The sequence below is a fragment of the Neoarius graeffei genome, chromosome 18 (genome assembly GCF_027579695.1).
Source record: "Neoarius graeffei isolate fNeoGra1 chromosome 18, fNeoGra1.pri, whole genome shotgun sequence".
In the NCBI taxonomy this organism is placed as follows: domain Eukaryota; kingdom Metazoa; phylum Chordata; class Actinopteri; order Siluriformes; family Ariidae; genus Neoarius; species Neoarius graeffei.
The window spans coordinates 32155948-32178161 of record NC_083586.1 but is presented as its reverse complement, the minus strand read 5'-3'; the positions used below and the strand labels follow the sequence as shown (position 1 = coordinate 32178161).

Genomic DNA, 22214 nt, shown 5'->3' with positions numbered 1-22214 from the left:
TACAAATAAAAAAGTCATTCTTCTCCTGCGCAAGTTTCTATGACCCGCTGGGGTTCACTTCCTGTGTGACGTTCGCTGACTGAATGGAGAGAGCGGGAGGGTGGACTACTATCACGTCTCCACATCTTAAATAAGAGGTAAATATTGCAGTCTATCGTTATTCGAAAACGTCAATTTCAAACACGATATCAGTATATTTGTCCACGTTAATGAGAGGCTCGGGAACATTAAATGACGTTAACCTCTGTTAGCCTATCAATGCATAGGGCCTGACTAGCCTTTGGTAACACACTAAACGAATTATCTTTCATTTTTGGCACTTTTTCTGTTTGTGTAGATGGGAAGACATACTGAGAATCCAAATCGCCAACATTTGAAATAATAATTGTTCTGAATTATTTCTTGTCTTATTTAATGAAGGTTGTAATAGAATTAGCCTACATTTGGCTTAAGCTGGATGAGACAGAGACATAATTTTATAGCCATTTGTTAAACAGCTGACAGGGAACGTAATTAACCGTTCCGGGAACGAAATTTTTTTGTTCTAACCGGTTCGGGAACGTCTATTTAATGGTGGAACCCAAAACCAGAAACGTTAAAATTCCGTTTCTGTTCGGAACGAACCAATAGGAAAAAAATTCTGGTTCAAAGCCCTGATATGTGGTAACATGGAATATGTGCAGTTGTGAAAAATTGAGTTTCACCATCTTCAGGTGGATGTAAACTTAATCCAACTGTAATAATTGCATAATCAAGAACATTTTAGCTGATTGGTTGGTCGTGATGCCTTACTAGTTTTCGCCATTTTGTAGTTTCTGATTATTCTCCTTCAGGTTTTTAATACTCTACGTTTAAAACAATACTCTCCCTCCCCATGTGTTCATGCAGGCAGCACCAGAAACAGCTGCTCCAGGAAGGTCAGTGTGATTCCACAAGTCCTCTTCACCCGACTCAGGTGGAGATGGATCAGCACTGGACTGATCCAGCCCAAAAAGGAGTGGCCATAACCCAGGTTCTTGATGTCATCAGTGAGCCAGGTTACTACAGTCTCATTTTTAATACATACCAGCAGTGTTAAATGTAGATCTTGAAGAGAACTGTATAGTTTGGGATTTACTGTATCCTGTTCAACATACCATTACAACTCCGTGTCTCATAATTAACCATTAAGTGTGATTAAGGAATGTTTTAAAGGTTTTGAATCTATTCACTGCACAGCATACGTGTGACTACCACAAACAGTAAAGTTGATGTTTCTTTGTAGTGAGATAAGCATGGCACACACATTTACTCAACTCATAATGACAAGAATTGACAATTACGATATAATGAATTTTATTAATAAACAAATATATACACTGTCAGACTATAGGCTTGTAACGATTCACCCAATTCACAGTTTGATTTGATTTACAATATTGGATTTTATTACCAAAAAAAGTAACCATTTATTTTCCTATACTTTATCAACTTAAATATTAAAAAAGTCAGAGTCCTTCCCATGCCAGGACCCAGTCTTCCCAGGCAGTCTCCCGTCCCAGTACTAACCAGGTCCTTGGGCACATTGGGCGGTGCTGATCTCCGCTTCTATGGCCCTCGGCCTCTCGGCTCTTGCATAGCTAGGGTTACAGTGGGGGGCTAGTCCTCTGGTAACCGTGAGAGTTTGACTCCCCACTCGCATTTGTATTGCAGTGTGCCTTGCTAGATGGCAGTAGGTACTATTTTTATGATGGTCTTTGGTATGACCCAACCGCGAGTAAAACTTGCGATCTCCTGGTTGAGAGGTGGACATGCTAACAACTAGGCCAGCTCACGGAACTTAAATATTACTTTTGGTAAATTAAAAAAAAAAAAAAACTTTTGTTTCATTTTCTTCATAACTAACAATAGTTATTTTTCCACATACGTAAAAGTAGGAGTAAATACCTGACTAACAAAAATTTATTTAAAATGTAGAGTTAATAACAAAATGGGCCTTTTCTTAATCAACTTTTAACAACATTTCTACTACCTCAATTTGCTTCCCTTTAGCTTTCAGCAGTCTGTACAAAGAGAGCTCTGATTTCTTGTTAAATCTATTTGTACTGTCAATCGCACAACAGCTCTTTCCCATTTTAGATCTGTTTTTGTGTGTTTTCGCAGTATTAGAGCTGTGTTACTTCCCCCTATGGTGAAGTCTCTTGCATTCACTCTGTTGTATGTCATTGTGCCCTCTCCTGTCTAAACAACACAATTACTGCAAGGAAAAACTAAGAGATTATGCAGCCTGATAATAATCGCGGTTCAGTTTTTTTTATTTCATCAATTTGAATCTCCATATTTGTATCGCAATATATCCTTGCATGATATATAACACAGACTATCAGAGAATTAAAAAGTGCGATATAGTAAAAGCCTGATGAATAATGTAAGTATCCACATGTGAGCATACTAATATGACTGCACTGGTAACACAAAAATGTGTTCCTTGGGAAACAGTAGTGTCCTTTTTGAAAGGGCACATTAAAGGAGATATGCAGAACCTTTATTTTTAAATATGTTTCTGAGTGGATAGTATCTCCATCCTTCACTCTTGTATGCTGCATAAATGGGAATAAAAAATATATATTTTTGAGAGTTAAAATCGACCGTAAAGTTGGCATTCGAGCTGCCCCACTGAGCCAGCCAGCCCTGAGTGCATGACGTCACAGCAGGAACCGGTTTTAAAGCCGAGGCCTTTGACAGCTATAGATCAAAGCCAGACTCGGCAGGCGAGAGCGGTTGCAATGGCTTCTTCGTTTGGATTTATTGGAGATTCTCGGATTCCTCAGATAGTAATACATCTGACTGTGATAGACCTGAAATTGGAGTGTGTGTACATGCTACTGCTCTACACATAGAACCGTATCCGTTCGAACCATCAGAAAGTGAATCCAATAGTAACATGTCTGTAACGGAGGCCCCCATCTTACGAAATAAAGTCAGAGAACAAAGCCGTCTAGAGAATTGGATGGAATTGAACTGACAGTCTCATGTGACTCTCATTAAAACAGGATAGGCGTTATAACTTATGCACCATACATGTACATGCATGCATTTTCACTGATAAAACATAAAAGGCTCATTAAATAATCAGATGAACTGAGACAATCACATTCTGAAGCAAATTAAATAACCTTATACCGGTAACTTAAACACATAATACAAGTTACATGTATTAATCTAAATGCAGGTAAACAACGAGTGTTGTGATGTAACCAAATGAGAGTCACATCTTACCCGTCTGTGTTCTTGCTTCTTGAAGGCCGATCTTGTGGCTGATTTGTTTTGAAACAATCTGACTTTTCAGTTCTTCATTCATTCGCGTCTTCCACATAAGGGCGAGATATTGCTGCTGAGGCAAGCATAGACAGCGGGGGGGAACATATCCAACAGAGAAATCTGACGACTGGTCCACTCGTTCTCCATTTTCTCCATACTAAGTACTCCGCCATTACTGCTCGGGCCACACTCCGGGAGAACTGGTGCGACTGAACTTTCTTTCCTTGTAGTTTTCTTTTCCTTTAATTGTTGGTCCTGCACCCTCTTTCAATACGGGCTTATAGCCAACACTCCTAAACAGATCAGAGGTCTCGTATGAGTCTTCAGTAAAATGTGCAGAGCAGAGGAGAGACCACTTCATAGGCGCCCAATGTGCCCGTGAATTTGTCACAAAACGTGTCCAAATCTTTGCAGTTTGAACATTCTTGGGCCATGAATGCAACATAAATCCACCTTATGTCATGTTGCTGCACCCGACAGCAACACATCTACGTGGCATGGTGATAAATTGGCTCAAAATGGAGGATCGGAGTTGCAGTCAGCTCTGTATTTTAGTATAGCGGAAATGGCGATGAGACCGATAGACTTCCTGCTGTGACATCACAGATGTCAAGGTCATTCACTCAGACCACTACCTATATTAGGGTTATGACTGTGAAAGTGTTTTCAAAATTTCTACTTTCCTGATGTTGCATTTGGTGAACTTTTTACTCATATATTACTTTTTTGAAGTTATTTTTATTGGGTCATGCAAAAACCTCCTGCACCCAACATCACCTCACTTTTGATAAATACATGTATATTAAATAAATAAATCATGATTATAAAATAAATTCATTGAAAGATGTGTAAAGTACTTTTATATAACAATAAATTGCTATTAATTAACAATTATAATTATTATTACAACAATTGTTAAGCAATTTATTGTTATATAAAAGTACTTTACACATCTTTCAATGAATTTATTTTATAATCATGATTAATTTATTTAATATACATGTATTTATCAAAAGTGAGGTGATGTTTGGTGCGGGAGGTTTTTGCATGACCCAATAAAAATAACTTCAAAAAAGTAATATATGAGTAAAAGTTCACCAAATGCAACATCAGGAAAGTAGAAATTTTGAAGACACTTTCATAGTCATAACCCTAACCTATATGAATCATTTTAATCGTAAAAATTACTATATTAGATTTATTGTTAACACTTAAAATTATTCCTGTGCCATTCTTGAAGTCTCAAGGCATGTATAAACAAAAAGTGAGGCCATGGTTCTGCATATCTCCTTTAAGGTGATTTTACACTTGATGGTTTTTGACCCAATTTTGGTATTGCTTGGTTGTACAAAAATCACATGCCTTAAAATAATTCTTTGGTTATGAGTGAAGATTGGCCATCTTAGAACACATAATGTGACCACTTAGTAGATGGATCAGAAGTCCTGGCAGTGTTAATTTTTTATTTATTTATTTATTTATTTTTTAAATCTAAATCTGCTAGAATTTTCGTGTTTGCAATGTCGCTACCTCTGAAACAGATTTTCTGTTGTTTTATTTTTTTATCAGTACAGGAAAATTATTGCTTGTAGTAAAGCACACAGATTGAAAGCCACAAATATTAATTTTTCTGATGGACAACACTAAGCTTTGCTGTGCTTTATAATTAAATACAGTAAACTGTGCCAAATTGGTGATCACCACTTCTTATTTCATTTATCACTAACCCAGTTAAGGACCATTGAAAAGGAGGTACATAGAAAATAAATGCAAGACAAAACCGTACAATGTCTTTCACTTAAATCTGTCCTCTACACTCTTTCTTTTTGTACATTGCTGATGACAGAAACTTCTGAACCAGTTGTCCATGTGAATACGTGGATGACCAGTGCATCTTCAGCATACGTCCTAAATCCTGTTAACACGCCTTCTTGTGGCGAGAACAGTCTAGTTCTTGAAGACATACAGACAGATGAAGAAAAGCTCCACGGCAGCCTGCTCTCCTCAGACTTCGCCTTCCTCCCTGGGAACTCCGTTGTCCGTTCACCATCGCTCCCTGACAGTGAAGACGAAGAGCTTGACGAGCCTGATTCCTTGGCTCCTCCAAATCCAGCCCAGTCTCATCTTCTCAATCAAAATCACTTGCAGACAAACACTACAGAACATGAAGAGGAAGGAATGCACTTGCAAACTGATAAAATGGTTCACTTGGAAGTCGACAAGGCTGCAAATGCCACAGAGGCAGGTACTGAACTGAGAAAACCAAGTGCTAAGGTGGCCGAGTGCCATCTAGATGTAGCAGCTGTGAAGATTCAGGCCTGGTGGAGGGGACACTGGACTCGACAGCAGCACCCACAGGCCAAAGAGGTGCGCTGTGAGATCCGCCTACGCAGATTACAGGAACACATCATCTACCTGACAACAGAGCTGGAGAGGTAGAAAACTATAACTGTTTGTAGATTTCATTTTGCTTATACCAAGCACTGCTGAGTTCTTGAATCTGATTGATTAGAAGGTGCTCTGATAGCAGTTCCAACTGCTCACAGGTTTGCAATAATGCTCTTGACCAAGTTTGGACACCAGATCATCACATCCATATGTGTTCCTACCCCAAACGGTTTCCACAAAGTTTTAAGTGCATAATTATATAGGATGTCTTTGATTGCTGTAGCATTACAATTTCCCTTCACTGGAACTAAAGGTACCGAATTGATACGTTGACTGTGCGCCAGGCCTTCTCACTTGATATCAGTGCCCAGCCTCACTAATGCTCTTGTGGCTGAATGGGCACAGATTCAGCCACAAGAGCATTAGAGCATTAGCCACAAGAGCATTAGGCACTTTGGATTCCTTTGGAATCCAAAGTGCCTCCAAACATCTGCCTTAAAGTGCGGCGGCGTCTCTAGGTTTACGTTAACAGCCATGCTTGCTTGTTTTTTTTCCTCACTGCAACCGCCGGGGAAAAAAGAGAAGATGAAGAGTGCCTTGCAGTGAGGGAGCGGCACAGCGACACCTTGCGGAGCGGAGGTGCGGAAGTCGTACTGGATTTACAACCCGTCTGAAACATGATTTATTATTTGAAAAAATATCGATATTCAAATTTTGAGTATCGATATTGAATCAGAAGACAAAGTATCGCGATATATCGCCGTATCGATATTTTTGCACACCTCTATTGCGTATTCACTTGAATGTTCGATTCGAATGTTGTAAATTCTACGGAGTGATTTACGACCGCTTTACGATAGTATAAACCTTGTGCTGATCATGGCTGATGCTGACAGCATGGCTTCCAAGCCATCAACTCAACTCTATGTAAGCATAACATGTGGTAAACAAAAATCTTTTCATTGTCTCACCAACCAAAACGTGGGCGATTTCGTCTCTCAAGTGTTGAAGATAAACAATGAAAAGGTCAAAACGATCTTTGGTTCACAGAGAGAAGGTAGCGATTTAACCAGGGCCATGCTGAACATGCCTGCAGTAACGTTAGTTAGAGATTTTGGCTGTAGGTATCTGACTGTAGAATTAGAAGAGGAAGGTGCCGGAGAGAGTCCTATCGAACCGAGTATCACGAAGGTATCAGCTCTCGATGCGCTAATAAGAGCTCAATGGTCATATGACCACACACCTTCAGAGAAGTAAGTACTGGAGTACTAGTCCAGTTTTATATTAGAACACACGCACGCACACAGATATATACATACACACAAACGTGTTGTGTGCCTACTTAGGATTTGCACATTCTTAAGAATTGTCATTGGGAATGCCAGGCTAGCACTAGGATTTCAAATTGATTAACCACATTACAGTAAATCAAAAGAAGAAATATATTTTTGGCTAATTTGCATTATATTTTTCAAGATTTTCTTTAAGTGGCTGATGGCTAGCGATAGCCTCATGAGCATATGTATGGTACTTGTACGGGTATAAATTGATGGTGTATAGAAAAATAGTTCTGATATATGTGGATCAATGTTTTTGAGATCAGACAAGTACATGTATCTGTGGTACAAAATATATCTTGCTGTGTGATTTTAAGAAATGTTGAAACTGATTTTTTGAGGGTGTTTGTTTAAAAAATATAAATATACTATTCATGATAAATACTGATATGTAGGAAAACAGAAATTGGACAATATGGCCAGGTAGGTTTATTTTTTCTTGTATTGGTGATGGTAGCATTTCTATTTTGTGCTGGTAGCATGCAAGCTTGCCTGTAGATAGAATGAACTGATGATTTTGATTTTTTTTTTATTTCCATATACAACCCCGATTCCAAAAAAGTTGGGACAAAGTACAAATTGTAAATAAAAATGGAATGCAATGATGTGGAAGTTTCAAAATTCCATATTTTATTCAGAATAGAACATAGATGACATATCAAATGTTTAAACTGAGAAAATGTATCATTTAAAGAGAAAAATTAGGTGATTTTAAATTTCATGACAACAACACCTCTCAAAAAAGTTGGGACAAGGCCATGTTTACCACTGTGAGACATCCCCTTTTCTCTTTACAACAGTCTGTAAACGTCTGGGGACTGAGGAGACAAGTTGCTCAAGTTTAGGGATAGGAATGTTAACCCATTCTTGTCTAATGTAGGATTCTGGTTGCTCAACTGTCTTGGGTCTTTTTTGTCGTATCTTCCGTTTTATGATACGCCAAATGTTTTCTATGGGTGAAAGATCTGGACTGCAGGCTGGCCAGTTCAGTACCCGGACCCTTCTTCTACGCAGCCATGATGCTGTAATTGATGCAGTATGTGGTTTGGCATTGTCATGTTGGAAAATGCAAGGTCTTCCCTGAAAGAGACATCGTCTGGATGGGAGCATATGTTGCTCTAGAACCTGGATATACCTTTCAGCATTGATGGTGTCTTTCCAGATGTGTAAGCTGCCCATGCCACACGTACTAATGCAACCCCATACCATCAGAGATGCAGGCTTCTGAACTGAGCACTGATAACAACTTGGGTTGTCCTTCTCCTCTTTAGTCTGAATGGCACGGCGTCCCTGATTTCCATAAAGAACTTCAAATTTTGATTCGTCTGACCACAGAACAGTTTTCCACTTTGCCACAGTCCATTTTAAATGAGCCTTGGCCCAGAGAAGACGTCTGCGCTTCTGGATCATGTTTAGATACGGCTTCTTCTTTGAACTATAGAGTTTTAGCTGGCAACGGTGGATGGCGCGGTGAATTGTGTTCACAAGTAATGTTCTCTGGAAATATTCCTGAGCCCGTTTTGTGATTTCCACTACAGAAGCATGCCTGTATGTGATGCAGTGCCGTCTAAGGGCCCAAAGATCATGGGCACCCAGTATGGTTTTCCGGCCTTGACCCTTACGTACAGAGATTCTTCCAGATTCTCTGAATCTTTTGATGATATTATGCACTGTAGATGATGATATGTTCAAACTCTTTGCAATTTTACACTGTCGAACTCCTTTCTGATATTGCTCCACTATTTGTCGGCGCAGAATTAGGGGGATTGGTGGTCCTCTTCCCATCTTTACTTCCGAGACCCGCTGCCACTCCAAGATGCTCTTTTTATACCCAGTCATGTTAATGACCTATTGCCAATTGACCTAATGAGTTGCAATTTGGTCCTCCAGCTGTTCCTTTTTTATACCTTTAACTTTTCCAGCCTCTTATTGCCCCTGTCCCAACTTTTTTGAGATGTGTTGCTGTCATGAAATTTCAAATGAGCCAATATTTGGCATGAAATTTCAAAATGTCTCACTTTCGACATTTGATATGTTGTCTATGTTCTATAGTGAATACAATATCAGTTTTTGAGATTTGTAAATTATTGCATTCCGTTTTTATTTACAATTTGTACTTTGTCCCAACTTTTTTGGAATCAGGGTTGTAGAATTATGTGAACACACATTTTATTCATACAAATACATCTGATATAATGATAGGTTTGGGGCGACACGGTGGTGTAGTGGTTAGCGCTGTCGCCTCACAGCAAGAAGGTCCGGGTTTGAGCCCCGTGGCCGGCGAGGGCCTTTCTGTGCGGAGTTTGCATGTTCTCCCCGTGTCCGCGTGGGTTTGTTCCGGTTGTCCCCACAGTCCAAAGACATGCAGGTTAGGTTAACTGGTGACTCTAAATTGACCGTAGGTGTGAATGTGAATGGTTGTCTGTGTCTATGTGTCAGCCCTGTGATGACCTGGCGACTTGTCCAGGGTGTACCCCGCCTTTCGCCTGTAGTCAGCTGGGATAGACTCCAGCTCGCCTGCGACCCTGTAGAATGAGATGAGATAATGATAGGGCCATAAATGATAATAGGAGATCTATAAGGGAGTCTCTTGAATTTAAATTATTTCATCATCTTAAGCTGACATTGAAATTTTGCCATGCAAAAAAAAAAAGAAAAAATAGACAAGGACACTTATTTTTATTTCGACTGACATTATCAGAAATATGTTGAAAAAATCCGTGAACCTAAAAATAAAAAAAAATGGGTAGCCTAAGGTGTCAAAATAATTTTGTCATATCATGTATATTATTGCATTGTATTATACCAAGTACTTGTGCAGGCACTTGTCTGATTTGCATGAACAAATTTTGTAGGTTGTAAATGTTATGAGAGAAACTTAGTGAGAGATGCAAAAACAAAAGGTGATAGGGAGTTACTTTTTATAGCTGCTGTGAGATAAGAGAATGAGTGATGATAGGAACTACAGTAATTGGTTCCTATTACCAAGTAACAGTGGTGACCCGTGACTATTAAAGCTGGGACTTCAGCTCAGCTAAAATTCAGCCAGACACACCAAAAAAGCAACAGGGCAAAGGATTTTGCAAGGGATTAGCAGCAGGCTGTCAGGTAGCTCTGCTGTATGTAGCTGTCGATGTTGATTTTAAAAGTAACTAAGTAAATTACATAGGGGAAATTAATATTTTAGTATTAGTGAAAAATACTGTGGCGAGCGTGTGTGAAAGAAGAGTCTGGAGACAGAAATCTAAGGCTACATCCACACGACAACGGCAACGAGATTTTTTTTTTTTTAAATATCGCGTCCACATGGGCAACGGATCAGTAAAATATCAGGTACATATGGCAACGCTTGCTGAAAACGATGCAATACACATGCCACACCTCTACGTGCGCTGTAAGACGGTCCCATCGGAGACACCAGAACAATAGAAGAAGTAGGACACATGCGCATAAACCCCTTCTTCTGTCGCATCAGCCACATAAAGTTTTGATTATTAATCAGTAGTGTAAAATAGTATCTATTGGCTAAGACACTTATTTATATTTCATATTAAAACGTCTATGTAAATTAATACATAGAAAGCCTGGCCAGGCGCTGAACGTTCTTCTGCCTTCACTTTAAGAGAAATTCAGGGCGAGCATGAGCCTAGGTTCTTCCCTGTCACTGTCACACACACACACACACACACACACACACACACACACACACACACACACACACACCTTCTTACTCCCTATCCTATGGATATAGTCCCTTTAAATCACGTGCTCGTTTTTTGAATGGAGACGCGGAAAGAGGAATGAACGGGGGTAGATGGAAGCCGGTACGCCAACATTCTGATATCCTCCAGAATTCTTTAATGGTCCGGAATAAATTGAATGCTACACGTTGATGGATTACTTTGTTCTTCTACGCCCTTTTTGAGGAATGTATTGTCGGACTTAAACCAACATCTGAAGAGGTGAGATCGCTCCTTTTTTTTCCCTATTTTTGCTGGCGGGATTGTTTTTGTTTTCGGAAAGCGCACGGGCGGTGCACAGTTTTGGTTATACTGCTTCCGCAGTGTTTGGACTAAAGACTCTGCCCTAAGGACTATTCTCTCTCTCTCTCTCTCTCTCTCTCTCTCTCTCTCTCTCTCTCTCTCTCACTTTGCACCATTACACAATAAATATTCACAGTGAAAATATTTTGTAAGCGCGTTTCATGAACCAAGTTATAGGATTTGTTGACAACTCACATCGAGTTCGTTACACTTCTACCCGGCGTGAAGCACTCAGTCATGTGGTTGTGATGTCATCGTAAACAAATCCGTTCTACTCATCCAGACGATTTTGCAACGCCGCCGTTGCCAGATTTTTCCACTCTGGAACCCGTTCTCAAAAGATTTCGTTTTGGGGCACCCAAAACGCCGGTGCCATGTGGACGCCAGGCCGAAACGATAAACAATTTTATCAGATTCACCTGACTCCGTTGCCGTGTGGACAGGGCCTTAGTTTCTCGGTTGTTAACCTGTGTTACTTGCTCTCAATAGCACTGGCTTGACGGCTTTATTAGCATTCGCTAATACTACTGATGAACACTACACCGGCTGGAAGGTTACTTCACTGCTGCTGCGCTGACGGCGCCAACTCGCAGTTAAGCTCGCATTGGCCTTTGAGAAGGCCTAAGGTGATAAATTTTTGGTCCCTTGCACTATAAATCAAAATCTGACTGGTTAATTCATCTGGCACGTCCTCCATAAACATACACTGCCATGGCCTTCTGTCCTGGCAATGAAGTCCTAACCAGTGAGTGAGCAGCTCTAAACTCTTAGCTTAAAGACAACAAACAAAAAAATCTCATTGGATAACTCGATTTTACTGTTTTCAGGACAGTAACCCTTTCATTTCTGAAGCAAATTTGATAGTAAATGAGGCCAAATTATAAGAGAATAATTATAATGAAAGTATGAAAGAAATTAAATAATATTTGAAATGCTGATATGTTTGGGCCTTCTCTGAAGGCCTAGAAGGTCCTGACGGTTCCCCTCTGCCAAGTAACAAGTACATTCTACAACATTAAACATCACTGTAAATGCTTAACAAGTATGATGTATCAGTTTGTAATGGATAAAAAAAAAAGTTAGCACTGGCGACAGTGTGTTGCTGAGTTAGAAGAATAAAACTTCAGGAAGTGCTGGTAAAGTAATCAAATTTGGGGTTGTAATAGTAACTCTGCTTTTGGCCATATCAGAGCACCTCCTCTGTGATTGATTGTTTTTCTATGACAGTACACCCTGTCATGTTTCATAACTTATTAAACCTGTATCTCAAAAACTTGTTCTGCATTTCTGTACATTTCTCTGTAGGGTGCAGAAACAACAGCAGGAGGAAAAGTTGCAGAGGATGATCCAGGAAGAAGCTGTGAAGTTCCTGTGGAAGCAGGTTAGCTTTTACTTCTGCTTTGTCACACTTTTGCACACACGCATGCACTGCAACCCCGCTATAACAAACTCTTTTACTACAAGCTTTCGCATATAACAAACTAAATGTGTGTCCCCTGTCTTTAATGACAATGAGTCGGAGCCTGGAAAAAAAAAACATCACTGAGCCATGTGCTCCTCTTCCCACCAGAGACAAACAATAAGTAATCAATAATTAAGTCCACAGTCAAGTTAATATGTGTTAATGCAATAAAACTAAGGCTTAACAAGCCTTGCTTAGGTGTCAATCACGTCAAAAAAAATCTCATAAATGGACTTTTATGAGCTAAAAGCAGTTTTACTCAAGTCTTTACTCTGTAAGCACTGCTGTCATGGCTACTCATAAACATAAGATACTCTCCATCTGTCAGAAAATGCAGGCGATGGACGGATGTAATCGTTGGAAGAGGTTTATTTAAAAACATGCTGGCAAATAGATCCAAATCAGTTATCAAAAACTGGAGTTGAGAAACAGGCAATGGTCAAGTAAGGCACAGACAAAGGGCAAAATACAAATCAGAGTCAGAAAACAGAATATCAACACCGTGCTACAAAAAGCTTGGTAACATGAGACACAAAGTACAGAGTGTAAACTTTGCAAAGTCTGTGTGTAGTGAGAGTCCTTATAAGCTTGCTGTGATTACACTCTAATCTGGAACAGGTGCATGGTAATTGGTCCAAATGGTGCTGTGTGTGCATGTGAGTAGCAGTTCGAGGCGTGCCACTGCACGTGAACATGTTAGTAAAAGCTAATTTTAGTGTTAGTAAAAACTAATTTTAATGGAACTGTATGGAAATTTAGTCCACCGTACAGTTTAGTCACTCTGAGAATACATTTATTGTAAACATGCCTCTTACTGTGGTAACATATGGTAGCCTCTAGAGTGTGATTTTTCTAGTGGTGTAAACCTCTGGCTTTCACACAATACAATACGATGTTGGCTGTCCAGGCAAAGATTCAGTATTTGATGATGTTGCTGAATCTGGTACAATAAGATTTGGTAGCCTTTAATTGATGAACTGTATGATTTAACTTGGTTCAGATGCCTAGTAATTGGTTCCTATTACCAAGTAACCGCAAGTCGGCGCCGTCAGTGCAGCAGCAGTGAAGTAACCTTCCAGCCGGTGTAGTGTTCATCGGTAGTGTTGGCGAATGCTAATAAAGCAGTAAGTCTACCCTCATTTGTGGATGACCTCGAGAAGGACTATTTTAATTATCAGTTAAAAGGAAATCGCCTTACTAGCCCATTTGCGCACATGATCACTGTGATTCGGCTGTAGATAATCACAGCTGTGCCAACATCCGGTATAACCGCGTGACTGTTCATGCTATTTTTGTTTTTCTGCAAAAGTTCTATAAACATGATATATGAATATTGACTGTTACATTTCAGGCACAAGCTTGATGTTCTGTTTATTTGTGCTCTGCTAGTGAAAATGGATCCTGAAGAAGCCACACTTACTTTAGTCTGTTGGTTAGCTGGCTAGCTAGTTTACATTGATTTGTACATTTACCCTTAAAGGTGCTTTTAATATAATTGGCATCCCTTCTTTCTTTTCATCTTCAACTAATGGGCTTTCATGTTTTAAGTCAAAAGTTAGATTCCTAAAAAGTATTATGTGCCATGTCTTCTGATGTCACTAACTCTATTATAATAACTGTTTCAAACTAGGAAGTGGAATTTTACGTGGAGGAAACAGTTACTAATATCCAGGAACTGACATTTCGGATGCAGTATGGCCAAATATTTTGTATATTTGTTGACTCAATGAAAAAAATTCCCAAAGAAGCTACAGATGGAAAGAGTATTGCATCTTGTCGTACAAATTACAGATTGACTGTGAGGCTGTAGTAAGTGTAGTAATAGTTTCAGTATAATTTAACTTTTGCCAGAATTGGAATTTTTATCCCCCGCTGGCCGAAAGGCCCGAAGGGGGATTGTGTCGTGGTGATTTCTGTGTGAAATCACCTCCTCTCAATTTTTGGAGGAATTTCACGAAACTTGACAGGATTCTTTGTGATATATTGGTAGTATGCATATTGTAATTTCATTAAATTGAGTCACATTTTACCAGAGTTACAGCCCTTGATTAACAAAATTATAATTTAACAATTTCATGAGTGTTTTTCTTCTGAAATCAACTCCTCTCACAATTTGTGGAGGAATTTCACCAAACTTGGCAAAAGGCATTGTTATATGTTGCTAGTACGCATGTTGTAATTTTGTTCAATTCGGTCGCATTTTACCAGAGTTACAGCCCTTGATTAACAACCTTGTACTTTCACAATTTCATGAAGGTGTGCTCGGCTTCTGACATCAACTCCTTTCTCAATTTTTGGACAAATTTCTCGAAGCTTGGCAAAAGGTCTTGTTATATGACGGTAATGCGCATACTGCGAGTGAAAATTTTACCAGAGTTTTGACCCTTGATCAAATAACTTGTACTTTGACAATTTCATGAGGGTGTACGTTCTTCTGAAATCAACTCCTCTCACAATTTGTGGAGGAATTTCACCAAACTTGGCAAAAGCCTTTGTTATATGACCGTTATATGCATATTGAAATTTCATTTAATTTGGATAAATTTTCCCAGAGTTATGCCCTCGATTATTAACAAACTTGTACTCTGGCAATTTCATCAAGGTGTGCTTGCTTTCTGAAATCAACTTCCCTCACAATTTTTATTATCCCCCGCTGGCCAAAAGGCCCGAAGGGGGATTATGTCGTGGCGATGTCCGTCTGTCCCGGGAAGGGTACTCACCTTCTGAAATCAACTCCTCTCACAATTTTTGGAGGAATTTCATGAAACTTGACAGAATTCTTTGTTATATGTCAATAATATGCATATTGCAATTTCGTTCAATTCAGTCGCATTTTACCAGAGTTATGGCATAGTTACCAGCAAGGTGCTCTCGGAGCACTCTCGTATGTATTGAATACAGAAAGAGTGATGCACACAGTGAAATGTACTAGTGCTGTTATACTAAATATCAGCATTGTTGGAATGCTGGTTTTTCAGTCAAATTAGTGAACCAGGAATAACTATACTCAGCAAAAATAAAAACTTGACACTCATTATTTTTCAAATAGTGTTTAAAAACTTTTCTTGAAAGAGTTCTTGTTGTGATTATGGTTAAATGCATTGTCAAGGGCATTACGTCACACATTCATTCTACTGGTCGGGCCTACGTAGCACGTGCGAGAGCACTGCACGCTAAAATCACGTTTACAAGTGACGTGACCTATTGATACACGTGCAGTTGATCTCAGGGTAGCAGAGTAGAGTGTCATCTCAGAAAAACAAGGTTTTATGGTTAATTATTCATTAATTTGCAATGCCACGACTGTCAAACATTCAGCGTGAACGTGCCATTGGCATGCTGAATACGGGAACATCCGTCACTGACGTTGCGAGGGTAATGGGATGCAGTCGACAGACCATCCATAATCTCCAGACACGTCTCCATCAAACTGGCACCACAGGAACCACTGGAACCCTCCACAGAACTTGCAGGAGCTTGGTGCCATGTTGGTACAAATATGGCGGCGCATTCCCCAAGCTGTGTTCAGACGCATCATCCAATCCATGAGGAGACGTTGTATCGCAGTTGTGAACACCCATGGAGGACACACCCGATATTGACATGATTTCATTAAGTTGTGACTCACAGTTTTTGATCATGGACATTGTCGTCGCATTTCCGATGGAACCGGTTCGATGACAAACATGATCTGTATGCTATAGCATCTTTAATGACAAGATAATTGAATACAATCGTTATTTCAAACCTATTTTCCAAAATGTTCAAATTATTGACTTTGAAACGAGTGTAAAGTTTTTATTTTTGTTGAGTTTATTATATCATCAATCTGTCAGTCAATTCAGTCACTATTTTAAATCGCTGCATCAATCCAAATCATCTGTTTGTAACACTCTTAGTGATTTCCTAAGCTGAATACTAAAAAAAGACCTTAAGGTTTACTGTTACCTTTTAACTGAATTGTTGCCTTCAAGATAAGGAAAAACATTAGCACAAATAATAATTCTTTCTCTCCTCATTGTAGCTTCAGGCCATGATGGAGTGGCAGTGTTCAGTGAAGGAGCAGCTCAGCTCTTTATCCCCTTCACAGAGCATCGCTGCTGGTCCCATTCCTGCCAGCCCTAAAATCACAATTCTCCCTATGCGAAGTGAGGTCTCGATCCCTGAATCAGGCTTTCATTCTCCTGGTGAACAGCAGGGGGCACTGGAAGACAGTATGAGCAGCACAGCTACGGGTGGCTCCCTTGAAACAGTGCGGACTTTGCGACCTACAAGTTCACCGGGGACAGGAGCACATGGGGACAGTCAGGATGGCAGCTTGCTTGAGCAGTACCTGTCCTCTGTGCAGCACCAGGAAGAGGAGGAGGAAGATGGAGAAGGGTGCACTTCACTGTTGTCTCCAGTTCACAATTCGGAGGCATCTTCCTGTCCTGATGGAGTGAATGAAAGACAAGAAAACAGTCTGTTGAAGAAAGAGTTGTGAAAAAAGTAATCTACTCTTAGAGTGGTCATTTTTCTCAACATAAAAGGCCTCTATTTGCTTTTAATTCATTATTGGCATTTATGGGGAAGTGCTAAGTATTGGATTCTGGCATTAGCTCTGGATACATCGGAATCTATGTTCTCAAAGTATTTGAAGATGTACTTGGAGAAAATAAACCACAACACACTTTTTCTAAAGTATCCTGGATCTCACCTGTACTTTTACACTAACCAAAACCAGCGTTACTGAGTAATACATATTAGAGCTTGAATTGGATATTAAAATGTATTTTTGTACAGACTATTTAATTTTCCCACTTATTCTGTGTTAAATTGTTTATTTTTGTAGGCATGAAATAAAAATATCAGTGAAATAATAGGTTTTTGTAGGTTTTTCAAACGAAGCATGACTCGCTGACACTTAGCAAAGCTATATGCACTTTAACAGGAACTGGTTCTTGATTCTAAGATTCCTGTTCTTGGCTGACAGGAGTGGAACCTCGTGTGTTCTTCTGCTGTTGCATGCTGAGATGCTTTTCTGCCCACCATGGTTGTAAAGAGTGATTATATAAGTTACTATATACATCCTGGCAGCTCGAACTAATCTGCGGTGGGTTTCCCAAAAACCTCTTAATGCTAAGAGCATCTTGGCTAGAAGAGAGAGTGTTCATTGTGATGCTCGCTCTACTGTTTAACGATTATCTTTGTGCTACGATGCTTTTGGGAAACCCACCCCTGACCATTTTCCTCTGAGCTCTCTTATCAACAAGGCGTTTGTTTCCACCCACAGAACTGTCACTCACTCAATGTTTTTTTTTTTTTTCCACACCATTCTGTGTAAACTCTACAGACTGTTGTGTGTGAAATCCCCAGGAGATCAGTGGTTTCTAAAATACTCAAACCAGTCCATCTGGCTCTATCCAACACCCGTGATGCAGTGAAAGAAAGTCACACTTTGAGATCACAATTTTTCCCATTCTGATGTTTGACGTGAACGTTAACTGAAGCTCTTGATTTTGTATCTGCATGACTGTATGCATTGTGCTGCTGTCAAGGGATTGGCTGATTTAGAGAACTGCATAAAATGGGCGGTGTAAGTGGTTAGCGCTGTCGCCTCACAGCAAGAAGGTCCGGGTTCGAGCCCCGTGGCCGGCGAGGGCCTTTCTGTGCGGAGTTTGCATGTTCTCCCCGTGTCTGCGTGGGTTTCCTCCGGGTGCTCCGGTTTCCCCCACAGTCCAAAGACATGCAGGTTAGGTTAATATGGGACGGCCTTGGGCTGAGGTGCCGTTGAGCGAGGCACCTAACTCCCAACTGCTCCCCGGGCGCTGTTAGCATGGCTGCCCACTGCTCTGGGTAATGTGTGAGTGCTCATTGCTCACGTGTGTGTGCGCGCGCGCGTGTGTTCACTGCTTCAGAGGAGTTAAATGCAGAGAGGAAATTTCACAAGTGTGTGATGAATAAAGGTGTGCTTTCTTTAAAACGGCAGCTGGATGGGTGTACCTAATAAAGTGGCCGGTGAGTGTATTGTAGTGCATACGGTGTCTCGTGAAAATGTCCTTTGAAGTATTTTATAATGATAGTTTTGCCATATTGCCCATGCCAACCAACAATATAGGATCAGATTTACTGACTTGCCCTGTGATGACCTGGCGACTTGTCCAGGGTGTACCCCGCCTTTCGCCCGTAGTCAGCTGGGATAGGCTCCAGCTTGCCTGCGACCCTGTAGAAGGATAAAGCGGCTAGAGATAATGAGATGAGATGAGATTTACTGACTTATATCAATGGCTAACTAAAAACAGGTCCTAGATAATTTTCCCTGATTTTAAATGACCTTTTAAAGCAGTGTTTTTCAAGTCCAGGCCAAGGGACAGCCTGTGTTCAGAACGGAGAAATCACCTTAATGTGCTTATAGGATTCTCAGGTCTGGTTTTGAAAATCACCACCTTAGAGTAGACCGTTACATTTACGTATTTTCAGCTGTTTGAAATTATTAGATGTGTACTCTTGATTGACACCAAGAAATTTGTTTGAATGTCTTTTGGTTGTAGGATTTCTTTCGAAATGCCATTTAGTGCAGACATTATTAATCTCTCTTCTCTAACCAACAAGTGTACATACACATGCAAATAATATAACGGCTTCAAAACCGTCATTCGCAATGTTGTGTCAGGCTTCTGTGGTTTATTTATGGGAATGACCAATTGTGCACTTATTTGCCCTCTGCAGAGCTCCTCCTTCTTTTCCTACATGTTCCAAGCCTAACACTGACATTGTTTTTTTGTTTCTGCAGGCATACTGAATAATGGCATTTGAAATGCCTTTGCTGTAAATGTTTGTGTAAATTAGGCTTACTACAGTTTATCATCTGTAAGTTTTTCATGTGCCACTTGAAATCACTTTTTCTCTTTATTTTACATTATTTATTTTCTAGTCATGTTTTATAAATGTCCTTTTGAGAATAAAATATGTTGAAAAGTATTATGTTTGAACACATTTTTTTGCTATATACTGTACAACCCCAAATCAGAAAAATGTGAAACGGTATGTTGAAATTGAGATCTCATCTCATATCATCTCATTATCTCTAGCCGCTTTATCCTGTTCTACAGGGTCGCAGGCAAGCTGGAGCCTATCCCAGCTGATTACGGGCGAAAGACGGGGTCAAGGACAAGTCGCCAGGTCATCACAGGGCTGACACATAGACAACCATTCGCACTCACATTCACACCTACGCTCAATTTAGAGTCACCAGTTAACCTAACCTGCATGTCTTTGGACTGTGGGGGAAACCGGAGCACCCGGAGGAAACCCACACAGACACAGGGAGAACATGCAAACTCCGCACAGAAAGGCCCTCGCCGGCCACGGCGCTCGAACCTGGACCTTCTTGCTGTGAGGCGACAGCGCTAACCACTACACCACCGTGCCGCCCTTAAATTGAGATTAAAACTGAATGATTTGTCAATTTTTGACCTGCGTTGCACTCAAAACACTACAACAGGACATTATTTGATGTTTTACCTCATGAATATTATTGTTTCTGCAAAATAAATACGTTTCAAAGAAGGTTGGCATGGGAAAGCATTTACCACTTTGTAATGTTGCTGTTCCTTTTCACAACACTTAAAAAATGTTTAGGGACTGAAGACACCAAGTGATGAAGCCTTTCATTTGTTATTATTTTATCCCATTCTTCCTGTAAACAGATCATAAGGTGTGTAACAGTATGGGGGCATTGTTGTCATTTTTTTTGTTTCAAAATTCTCCACACATTCTCTACTGGGGACAGAGGGGACAGGCACCCCCTTCTTCCACAGCCATGCCTTTGTAATGTGTGCAGAATGTGGTTTTGCATTTTCTTGTTGAAATATCCCTGGAAAAGATGTTGTCTTCTTGGCAGCGGGTGTTGCTCCAAAATCTCAGTGTACTTTTCTGCATTAATGCTGCCATCACAGAAATGTAAGTTACCTTTGCCAAGGGCATTGACACAACCCCATACCATGACAGACCCTGGCTTTTGGACTTGTTGCTAGTAACAGACTTGATGATCCGTTTCGTTTTTGGTCTGGAGCACACAGCATCCATTTCTTCCAAAAAAAAAAGCTGAAATACTGATTTGTCTGACCACAATACACATTTCCACTATGTGATGGTCCATCCCAGATGTCATCCTTCTGGCTTCTGGACACAGTTAACATAAGGCTTCCTTTTTGCACACTAAAGTTTTATAACTGCCATTTGTGGCTGTAACTGTGTATTGTAGTACTTGACAAAGGTTTGCCAAAGTAATCCCAAGCCCACGTGGTTATATCAGCTATAAATGAATGACAGTTCTTGATGCAGTGCCATCTGAGGGATCGGAGATCACAGGTGTTCAACTTAGGCTTGTGTCCTTGCCCTTTATGTAACAAAATTCATTCAGATTCCTTAAATCATTTAATGATATTATGTACCATAGAGGCTGAAATATCCAAATCCTTTTCTATCTTTCTTCTAGGAACATTGTTTTTAAACATTTCAATCATTTTCTCATGCATTTGTTGACAAACTGGAGATCCTCGGCCCATCTTTCCTCCTCAAAGATTAGGCCTTTCCTGGATACTGATTTTGTACCAAATCATGATTACAATCACCTGTTGACATCACCTGTTTAAAATCACATCATTATTTAATTGTTTTACCTCATTACTAGCCCTAAATTGCCCCCGTCCTGACTTTTTTTTGGAATGCGTGGCAGGACTGAAACACAGGAATGGATGAATATTAACAAATGAAACGAAGCTGACCAGAAAAAACATGAAATATCTTGGGTTCATACGGTCTGCAATGAAATACAAGTGAAAGTAAATTTGCAAATCACCACTTTCTTTTTTTATTTGCATTGTCCATACCATCCCAACTTTTTCTGAGTTGAGGTTGTACATAGATTTCACAGTTTTGCTATGGAGCGCGCACAGAAGAATAGCTAGTCATTAAGTCCTAAAATACACTACATAGTTCTGTCAAATTATACAAGCATGCTGGGGTGGCACGGTTGCCTCACAGCAAGAAGGTTCTGGGTTCGAGCTCAGTGGCCGGCGGGGGCCTTTTTGTGTGGAGTTTGCATGTTGTCTGTGTGGGTTTCCTCCGGGTGCTCCGGTTTCCCCCACAGTCCCAAGACATGCGGTTAAGTTAATATGGGATGGCCTTGTGCTGAGGTGCCCTTGAGCGTGGCACCTAACTCCCAACTGCTCCCCGGGTGCTGTTAGCATGGCCGCCCACTGCTCTGGGTATGTGTATGTGTGTGTGTGTGTGCTCATTGCTCATGTGTGTGTTCACGGCTTCAGATAGGTTAAATGCAGAGAGGAAATTTCACAAGTGTGTGATGAATAAAGTTGTGCTTTCTTTCTTTCTTTCTGAACAGGTTACCCAGAATACATTCTACTGTTTGTAAGTTAGAGTTAGTCGAATCCTATTTTTTTAAACAGATACAGTTACTCTTAATTTTCATCAACATGTTACAAACATGTTTTCAGCATGTTACAAAACGTTGATGAAGCCAACTGCTTTTATTAACCTGGAAAAATGCTTTTCTGAGGGTTACACAGTTAATTTACAGAAGTAAGCTGAGGTTATTCCAATGACTCCTACAAAAAAAGTCCTACAATTAGAAACTGAAGTACTCTTTTTTTTTTCTGTTTACTCTTTGTGTGCCATAAATAA

At 40.1% G+C, this 22214-nt stretch overlaps 1 protein-coding gene across 1 annotated transcript in view; it reads left to right on the top strand.

Annotated features, from left to right (window-relative positions):
* cep97 (centrosomal protein 97) overlaps positions 1–19490 on the top strand; it is a 44585-nt gene extending 25095 nt beyond the window's left edge. Inside the window, exons 8-11 of the mRNA XM_060898700.1 lie at positions 889–1037; positions 5147–5735; positions 12374–12449; positions 16555–19490. Of these exons, the coding sequence (XP_060754683.1) occupies positions 889–1037; positions 5147–5735; positions 12374–12449; positions 16555–17013 (1273 nt within the window). The 3' untranslated portion in view covers positions 17014–19490. The remainder of the gene's footprint in view (positions 1–888; positions 1038–5146; positions 5736–12373; positions 12450–16554) is intronic.
* Positions 19491–22214: the final 2724 nt, after the last annotated feature.